This window comes from Penaeus chinensis, chromosome 3 (assembly GCF_019202785.1).
Source record: "Penaeus chinensis breed Huanghai No. 1 chromosome 3, ASM1920278v2, whole genome shotgun sequence".
Taxonomy (NCBI): domain Eukaryota; kingdom Metazoa; phylum Arthropoda; class Malacostraca; order Decapoda; family Penaeidae; genus Penaeus; species Penaeus chinensis.
Window position 1 is genome coordinate 2,608,298 of NC_061821.1, and position 10,000 is coordinate 2,618,297.

At 37.0% G+C, this 10,000-nt stretch overlaps 3 protein-coding genes across 3 annotated transcripts in view; 2 read left to right on the forward strand and 1 right to left on the reverse strand.

Annotated features, from left to right (window-relative positions):
• Positions 1–5,932, forward strand: part of LOC125038992 (glutaredoxin domain-containing cysteine-rich protein CG31559-like) — a 43,233-nt gene extending 37,301 nt beyond the window's left edge. Inside the window, exons 2-4 of the mRNA XM_047632712.1 lie at positions 2,229–2,462; positions 3,517–3,582; positions 3,836–5,932. Of these exons, the coding sequence (XP_047488668.1) occupies positions 2,229–2,462; positions 3,517–3,582; positions 3,836–4,045 (510 nt within the window). The 3' untranslated portion in view covers positions 4,046–5,932. The remainder of the gene's footprint in view (positions 1–2,228; positions 2,463–3,516; positions 3,583–3,835) is intronic.
• A 534-nt stretch (positions 5,933–6,466) lies between these two features.
• LOC125039004 (U6 snRNA-associated Sm-like protein LSm7) lies at positions 6,467–9,592 on the reverse strand. The gene is made up of 3 exons (XM_047632726.1): positions 9,438–9,592; positions 7,696–7,972; positions 6,467–7,239 (listed from the first exon to the last, which is right to left on the reverse strand). Exons 1-3 carry the CDS (start codon positions 9,444–9,446, stop codon positions 7,100–7,102), a joined length of 426 nt encoding a protein of 141 aa, XP_047488682.1. The 5' UTR covers positions 9,447–9,592; the 3' UTR covers positions 6,467–7,099.
• A 182-nt stretch (positions 9,593–9,774) lies between these two features.
• The window catches only part of LOC125039002 (28S ribosomal protein S22, mitochondrial-like), a 5,613-nt gene continuing 5,387 nt past the window's right edge, over positions 9,775–10,000 (forward strand). The window contains exon 1 of the mRNA XM_047632721.1: positions 9,775–9,915. Within this exon, the coding sequence (XP_047488677.1) occupies positions 9,801–9,915 (115 nt within the window). The 5' untranslated portion in view covers positions 9,775–9,800. The remainder of the gene's footprint in view (positions 9,916–10,000) is intronic.

Consider the following 10,000-nt stretch of genomic DNA (forward strand, 5'->3'; position numbering starts at 1 on the left):
TCCCGACCTTTACGATATCTTGGTATTTTGAACTTGGTAGAGAGAGGGAGAGGGAGTGGGAGTTGGAAGGGGAGGGAGAGAGGAAGAGGAATTGAAAGAGGGAGAGGGAGTGGGAAAGGGAAAAGGAGAGAGAGATGGATAAAAGAAAATTGAAATGGAGAAAGAGAGAGAAAGAGGAATAAAAGAGAATTGTAAAAAGAAAAAAGAGATAGAAGGAACACCCCAAAAACCCTCTTTCAAAAAAATGGCAATAGGTCACGTTACCAGAGTTCACGAACTGACACGTGTGACCTTACGACGCCACCATTTATCGCCTTTGACCTTGTTCGTCGGAGGCGGGTGACCTAAAGGTGGACGACCTCTCTCCCCCCCCCCCCCCCCCCACACACGACCACGCCAATAAGTGTTCGAAAGTGCAAAGCGAGGTCGGACGCTCAACGATATAAAAGGAGAAACATTCCAACGTCAAGAATAATAAAAAAAAGGAAATAAAATAATTAATCAGACGAAACTCAATTTACAGTAATTAAAATAAAAAAATATCTTATTGGACCAATTGATTTGGACTCAATACCTGCCTTGCAATCGTGAGCAGTGGCCTAGAAACCGAATGAACCCGTTTCAAGATTAAGTAAGATTTCACACATCAAGTTCTGTCGCACGTAAACAAGCTTCTAGGGCGGCAGGGGGTTGCTTTTTAAATGTCAGTGTCTCTGCCATGACTTTGTTTGGCCTATAAGGAGTGTTTATTGCATGTTTCGCTATGTCGAAATTGGTCGTTATGGTCAGAAGGTCGGTTAGGGAATCGAGGATATATGAATACATTCTAACATTCGTCTTTATTTATTATAATTTTCAGTCCGATCGTGTTTGTGTGTGTGTATGTGTCTGTGTATTTGCATAAATATGTTTGCATATATGTATGTACGTGTAATTGCATGTGTATGTATGTAAGCACAAGGAAATAACGTTATCGAGGGCAGAGCCACGCCCAGTTAAGCTCAAAAAGTGAGAAAGGTCGGGAATCCGGACTGGCTGGCCGGAGGGAAGAGGAAGACTATGATGAGGAAGGATTCTATTCCTATCAATTTCCTATCAATCATTTTTCTCTCGAAGTAAAATAAATAAATAAATAAATAAAGTGCTCAGGGGGATGTTCTATTCTTGATTAATCAACAGTACTTTTTTATCTGAATTAATGAGATAATCATGGTTTGTGTTATTTTGTTGATGTGTAATTACTAGTATTTAGAGCTCATGATAAGTAGGACGAAACGAATGAAAATAACAGCAATGACGATGCAATAACAATAATTATAATATTGACCATAATTAGCATAACACAAATGACACAGCAGTAACAACAACAACAGTAGTAACAATAACAATAATAATAAGATATAAAACGACCAACAAAAACAGAATTTATAGCAAATAACAACGAAAAAAATAGTCTTTTTTGTCATCAGATTTTTATCTCTGCGAACAACCTCTTGTTAAAGATAATTCCCTTATCTCAACTGCTCGAGGCGCTTATCATTATTATCTCAGAGTTTCTTTTAAGGATTGTCTCTCTTTATTTCTTGTACTTATATTTGCAATAACTAGTGTAATATCACAGTTAGTGCTATCATTACTATTGTTATTATTGTTATTGTTGTTGTTATTTTGCTATTATTATCATTATTATTATTATTTTTATCATTATTGGTATTATTTCTTACCATCATCACCATTACCATCACCATCATTATTACCATCATCACCATCATCATCATCATCATCACCACCATCACTATCACCATCACCATCATCACCATCACCACCATCGTCTTCACCAAAACCACCGCCTTCGTCGTCACCATCAAGCATCATTTTCACTTTTGTAATTAGTATCATTAATTAACAATCACATTCATACAACCTTTTACATCACCGATATCAATATCAGACCCTTCATAAACTAATAGTAATAATAATAATAATTATAATAATACTACTAATAATACTACTACTACTACTACTAATAATAATAATATTTTTAATAGTAATAATGATAATAATAATCTTAACAATAATAGTATTAATAATTGCAACAATAATAACAGTAACTGTAACAATAACAAAAAACACAGCAATAGCTATGATAACAACAACCTTACCCCCCACCCCCCCACACACACACCCAAAATGCTTAACCTTGCAAAATTGTTTTTCTTTTTCCCCAGCACTTCATGGAACGCGAGCGGGGAAAGGTAGTTGTCTACGTCACCACACTGGGCATCGTTCGAGACACCTACGAACGTTGTCTAAGAATTCGTAAGATTCTATGGACGTTGTTGGTCCGTTTCGAGGAAAGGGACGTGTTCATGGCGCGTGATACCCAGATCCAGCTCCTCGACCGCCTCCATGCCCGCGGGGTCACCGTGCCACATGTGTTCCTCGAGGGACAGTACTTGGGGGTGAGTGTTTTTGTGTGGAAGTTTGGAGGAGGAGGAGTAGGAGACGTTGAGTCTTTTTCTTCTCTCTTCTTGGCCTCTTCCTCAATTTTCAATGTTTTCATATCTGTCCATTACAAATATGCAGTTTTTTTCTGGGAAGAGATTGTGACTATGTTCATTTTCCTCGTTTTATAAAAACTCAAGTGCCCCCCCCCCCCTGTTTTTGCCTCTTTAATTTACGTAATTTCTATCACGTGACTTCATAAAAACGTCTTTCAACAATCCTTTTTTTGGCGCAAAGAAAACCGCACTTGCATTACCTGTAAACCTCCGGCAGCATCGTTTCCTTTTGATTATATGTAGTAAATGTAACAAAAGAGATACTTTATTGTTTTACTTTGATGGGACCTTGTAAAACTAAAGGGAAAGATCCCCAGGCTATAAATTCCCAGGCCCCGTGTTGTTTACACTTAAACTTTGTTGCTTCTGATTTCCTTCATCAATGTCAGGGTTTGTTAGTTTCTTTTGACGAAATGGAACGTTCTATTGCCGGTTTTTCCCCAAACTTTAGTGGTCTCTTTTATAACTATATTGTTCTGAAATGTGTATTCTATATGTCAAGTTACGGTTCTTCCTGTCCTTGGTACCTTGGTAAGCCATTGTCATCAACGTTGTCTCAGTTACATCTTGGCACTTCCTTTGTTTCTCTTCATTGCATTCCGCTTAAAGTCATGCCAGACGTCCTCGCTTCCCGTCATGAGTCACACATCCTTCTGCATTCTGAAAGTGCAAGGTGATGCCACTCACGACGTGGGATAGCTTTCTGTTTTCCTTTGCCCCCCGCATGCACTTTTTTGAGTATGAGATTCGCCATTGATAATATAACTTGATTCTCTATTTCTCGGTTGGGAACAGGAAGTATTAAGCGGTGATATTTATGAGCTGTATGTCATTCTCCATGGGAATCATTTTTTAAAAGATTAAAACGGAGTTACAAGCATATGGGGTTGATGTTGGAAGAAAAGGTTCTCTTTAACTGTGTTGTACTTTAATTAATTTGGCGTTTTCTGTACAGGATGCTGAGCAGATCGAGCGATTAAATGAATGCGGGGAATTACGTCGTCTACTTCAGCCGTACAGGGTGAGTGGTTTCTTATCCATCATGAGGCTTCCACAGCTCCCAGTTGTGTGATTTTAGATATCGCATTAGAGATAAGTTCTTTGTCTCCACCTTGCGTTAGGATGACTACGCAATTGTTTTCTTCAAAGTCGGTATCTCTGATTGTAAGATTTGTATCAGCCACTTGAGTCAATTGGTAAAAACAAGGGTGATTCATATTGAAAAAAAACCGCCCTCCTACTGAGCATCACTAAAGCGCCCTTTCCTCCGACAGCGTGCGGCCTCAGCCAGCACGTGCGACACCTGCGGCGGCTTCCGTCTCCTCCCGTGCACCGTCTGCAACGGGTCAAAAAAATCCGTCCACCGCAACGACTGGACGCTCGAATTCGTGGCTCTCAAGTGCTCCAGCTGCGACGAGTCCGGCCTAGTCAAGTGCCAGGACTGCGCCGAGTACAAGGACGTTAATGGCAACCACGACGGTTAACGACTGGCTCCCCGAACGCACGGAAGAGAAACGCTACGCGAGAAAACCGCGTTTTCTTGAACGCGATCGCTATGGGACTTTTGAAGAATGTATATATATATATTTACATATTCTGCTTTTTTGAGCTATGTATCAGGAGTTATATTTGGTTCTAGACAATCCTTTGGCTCAAAATATGTCCTTTTTCAGGGAGAGAATGCACGAAGAGGAAATATTTATTGCCCTGTGTAAATAGCACATGCATTACGTTTACAGAACTCCGCCGTAGTGGAGTCTTTTGTTCCTTTTTGCAAAGATGTCTAAAAATAAATAAAAAATATATATAACATTAAAAATATATAAAAAAGATAGTTGTTTAAGTTTAAATGAATATTTTACAGTCATTTGAGTCACTGAGAGAAGTCAGTTGTAGCACCAAGTGAGATTGCAATATCATAAGACAAAAATAAGTACGAAACAGAGAATGGGTAAATCTAGATCTTGCAAAATGACCATCTTGTGTCGTAGAAAAAATAAACATATTGCAATTACACCTGGCTACACTGACCTAGCTGTATGTGATGATTGCGTTACAGATTGTTGTGTATAGTTCGTTTTTTATGTATAATTGAGTATGCTATTATGTGGTTATTTAGTCGGATGACAAATGGGTATTCAGTTGATGATAATTTTGTGATACACATGATTAATATATTGTGATATACTTAATATAATGTCATTCGTTTATGGAAACGTGATTCAGTTGCTTATACACACTTTTTATGTATATGTGGTATAGAGTCCTTTTGTAGTTTCTTGTGGTGGAGGAATCGAGTGTCCTTTATAGGATGCTAAAGACAGTGAACTGGTGCAAGAATGCTCTGTAGCCATTGGCTGTTTTTATCACTTTTTTTTTTTTTTTTTGCGAGTTGATCAGCTTTTGGACAAGGCACCAATAAGGCTCACGCTGGTTGTGATTCACGCTGTAAATTACCTACAGTCATCGCATATGGTGTGGTTTTTAATTACCTCAAGTCCCTTTTCTGGCGAAAGGGAACCAACATCCATGCTTACGTACACACACATTCTTAAAAAAGAAAAATCATGCACAAAGTGGATATTTATTGTCATTGGGACATTTGTATTGGCTTAACATTCTTACCCTGGGTTACGGTTTTGAGAGGGGAATCTTAATTGTATACTCTCGTGAACCTCTTTCGACACTGAGATTTAATACACATTCAGATGCATTTGCTTACTACACTTTTTCAGTGGATATGCCTAACACTCTGCTTAGGTCTGTGACGGTTGGGATCTCATAATCACTTTCATACTTAATATCCATATCATAATGCCATTGAAAGAGTTTAGTTGACAAGGCTATTAACCGTAGATCATCAAAACATTTTTTACTACAGAGCGCTGGCTTTGTATCCATTTTTTTTGTTATAAGATTCATTAGTTTGCATTACCTCTTCTGCATAAGATACATGAAACTGCCCTAAAGAGTAGCTAGGTGACTTGCCATGTGATATTTGACTGATCTCTTGACCAACTAGTGTTACAAGTACAGCATACCTTAATACAGGTATATTAAACTCACATGTATTTAGGTACACGTAACACTCTGATGGTGAATTTGTGTTTTCTCTGTTATTAGCGTCTTCTGAATAACAGAACAGACAGAATTGGTTGAATCTTGCACATGGAATTGCAAATCTGAGTCAAAGGATTTTCAACTTGAATGATGTGAAGAGAACAGATGAATCTCTGTGAATAAAGAGGTGTTGTAATATCCTGATTTTTTTGCAGTTCCAAGTGCAAAAATTGAAATGTCATCAGTGAGTCAGAGACAGTGTTGTTTGGTTGTCTGTAGTTGGGAGATTAAATATAGAAACGATAAACATGCTTTCTGGTTTTATTGGTGAAATATCCTGCACTGCAAGCATACCATTTACTATACTTTATTATCAATCTCTTGTGAATATAAAGCCATGTGGAGTGTTGCTAATTGTTGCTGTTCTATAAGGAAATCAGACATCAAATGAGAAATTATTTTATTCTTCCTAGTCCAGTTCTTAATCTGAGTTTTGTTTTGTTCTCAGTAATCATTAATGATATTACTTGTAAAGAAAATTATTTATAAATATGCCTAATACTACAAATAGAAAAGATATGTGAACCAAAAATATGTGACAGACAGCATTTTCTGCAGAGAGGTCACAGTCCTGACTTAAAACTCTCCAATAATTAGATTTTTTACAAGAATTTTAATTTTCATTTACTTCACAATCTTCCATAACAAGAAAATGTAATAAAAAGTAAAACAAATATGAACAAATGGTTTACCCAAACCTGCTACAACTTCCCGAAAAATACAAACATGAAAAATATATATACATATATCAAGACATCAGTAAGTATTAATAAAACTACATAATGTACCATTCGAAATTCATATATTTTGTTCATATGAAATACAAGACGATACAAAAATGCACAAATGTAAAAGAATCTCACTTCAAGGACATCATGAAAATGTAAACCAAAAAATAAATGTAAACAACTCTCATTATTTTTATTACTGAACTTGTGTTATGAAGAACAGAAAGGAGTCATAAATATTGGTCAATTGCCTGAAACTCATAATAAAACCCTGTTTATGAAATATAAATTTACTTTTCAATATATTCCGAGAAATATGAAATGCATCCAAATGGCCTGGTTAAATATGCATGAAAAAGGTATCAGTATATCAAACAAAACCTGTAGTCAAATGGTTTCTAATAAAATAACTATCATGAAACACATAGAAATTAAATACCTTCATTCAACATCCACTTTTTGCATTAAATTGAATAAATTATTCAACACTTAATAAACAGCCATTAAACAATAAATGTGATATGACAAACTAAGACAATTCCCATAAAAAAACATAAATCAATATCTATCTTCATTACAGAAACCTACAAGTAATTAGGAATTTCACATGATACAAAGAAACTTCCCTCTATCACATTCTGTTTCACCCAAATAAACCAAATATTCCTTTTAAAACACAGACATGCACACTTAATTTTCTTGTTGCACAAAAGGATTTGCAATTGCCTCGCAGCCATCCATAGGACAGATAAGTACGACAGCTGTTCCTCGACAGACCACCAATCCTCTTTCCTTTGTGTCTTCTGTTAGTTTGTAAGGGTCATCGGGATCTGAAAGAGATCAAATGCACCGTTAGATCAATGTAACAAATACTGATGTGATACCTGAAAAGATCTCTTTCAAAATTATCAGATGGGATGAAAAAGAAAAGTCGGACAAAGGAGAGGGTCCCATGCAAATGCATCACTAGAGACAAAGATACAGCATAAGAGACAGGCAATTAACAAGAGCGAGGAACACAGGCACAGAAAAAGACAGATATACAGGCAAAGAGACAAACACACAGACAAAGACAGGGGCAAAGAGACAAACACATAGAGGCACAGCAAGACTGAAACTCATAGAGAGACAGAAACTGAGAGGGGAGAGATGAAGAGGGAAGGGGTAGATATTACTGACTGTGACATTAATACAGGCATTTAGAAATGCTGGGAGAGAAGAGATACAGATACAAGTAAACCAAAAGAATTATTAACATTTGCTTTATGCAACATCTTGAATCTCACCTCTAAGGTACTCTATGGTATTGTCAAGCACAAGATTTAGTAGCTGGTCGAATCCCTTCAAAATTCCTGAAGCTTCACGTCCACCCGAAAACTTCACCCTAATGGCCTTATCAAGATATTTGCTGAGGTCGAGAATGGACTCCTTTCGTTTCTTATCTTTCTGTTCTCCATTCCGTGCTCCTGGTCCGCCCTCTCGACGTTCACCCGGCCCGGTGGCACCTGTGGCAGCAACTGTCTCTCTGCCAACACCACCTCCACCTGCACCACCACCACCATGCTAAAAAGAGAAGATTTAACTAAAGTCAATCTTAAAAGTTTAGACTATAGTATACATAATTCTTGTAGACTACTTTAAAATGTTATGCTTCTATCATTTTATTACATCAAATACACACATTTTGTATACTGAACCTGTTCCAAGCTTTAATAGACAGTCATTACCAATAACCAAGCAACAAACAAAAATATAATGCCCTCTGGATCTGCATTTGATTTGCTGTCCAGATTTAGTAATTTTAGTCCATGAAAATTAACAACAGTAATAATACTGACAGTAACCCTCAGTGATCCCTATGACACTAAACAAATTACCACTATCATAGTAGCAGCCAATGTTGACGCTCTATCAACTCGTGATGAACCTTAATACAATACCACTACACAGTTGATTGTTGGGAGTAGAGCCCAGTGGAAACTGTATGAAACTGATGTAATTTACTGCAACTACTATCATATTTACAATATTGCCCTGCAATGTCCCATATACCGGTATATATTATGTCTTTCCTAGCTATTGGGGCCAATATTGTCCTTATAATAGGTTTCTGTATACAGAAACCTATAAATACTTTAATTACCAATTTTGTCAGTATCTGGAATGTGGAAGTTCTCTACAGAATTACAAAGGAAAGTATTATTGGCCAACTATCAGTTTCTCCAGAAATATGTAAAGGTACAGTATCTTTTGTAAAAAAAGGAGTGTCTTTTGACTAGAAAATTTTATCAATATAAGTGATTTTAGACATACACAGTGGGCAATGCAAACAGAAGCTGCATGAAATCAACAGATCAAAGAATTCTGAGACAGATTTCTGCTGCTACTAGAAATGATCTGTGTAGGAACAGAACATCACAAATTAAGAAAATAGGCTGCAATTTATGCCACAATGAGAGCAAGTCCACGGCAAACAGTAGTATAGCCCCCAATAGGGAAATACAATGATTGGATGGCAAGTCTCCTGGTTAGTAAGATTTTTGGTTAATACTGCAAATTTTGTGGATCCTTTTCATAGGAGGTCTAGCAAGAGAAATATCAGGCCAAGAGGTAAGATAACTCTATTGGCACTTCATCCCAATATGAGCGTGTCTACCGGCACTTTAGAAATCAGTGCCGGCTGCCGGTCACGTAAGCTTTATAATAGTCGTAGGGAGCTTTACCACACCCTCTTGATAATGAACACCCAAGCCCATGTGCTCCAAACACTTCTTTAAATTCTTTAAAGTTATACGCTGAAATATCTCAAAATCATTACAGAAAACTAGACGAGAAAATATTACTACCGCTCGCGCTGCATGTGAAACACCTCGCACTTACTATACATTCATGCCTCTAATTCATACAAAATACATTATCATATAGCCTCCTACTAACTCACAAGTCCTAGATTTACACTTTATAGACGCGACAACTTTTTTATTACACCTGAAACTGATAAAAAAGGCAAGAGAAATATAACGCTTACTGAAGCCATGTTTTGAAAACGTTGTTGTTGTTGAGACTGCGATTCTGTTCAATGGATTTTGGATTTTCTTGTCGTCTGGTGGATTTATTGTGAAATTTCAGAGTTGTGATAATTTTTTGGCATAATTCTTATTAACATGGGTGAGTGAAAAGTATATCCTAAATGTGTTTCCTATGGAAACTCATTGTCAACGAGCTTAAAATATTTATCATACAGAAAATTTCTTCATACATTTTTAACCTTACAATCTAACTATTTAATAACGACATATCTTACATGATAAGATAATCAAACAATCAAACAAATTAGCGAATAGATACGTAAATACACTACGCCCGTATCTCCTGCCGCAGTCAAGTCAACATGTTCCCGAGACTGAGAGTTTCTGCTGCCTCTTTTCGCCAATTATTGAGAACAAAGAGTAATTTAGACGCGACAGTTACGAGAGCGTGTAGCATAGAGACAAAGTGTTACAATGGTAAGTGTTAAAGTGGTAGTATCCCTGTTCTTTCTGAAATATCAGCCTTGTTGATCAGACCGTAGTTGGTGCCGATAGATTCATG

Coding starts and splice junctions, on each gene's coding strand:
- LOC125039004 (XM_047632726.1), bottom strand. Junction 7,240..7,695: donor TACCATAGAGTACCTTAGAG/GTGAGATTCAAG, acceptor GATCTCTTTCAG/ATCCCGATGACCCTTACAAA.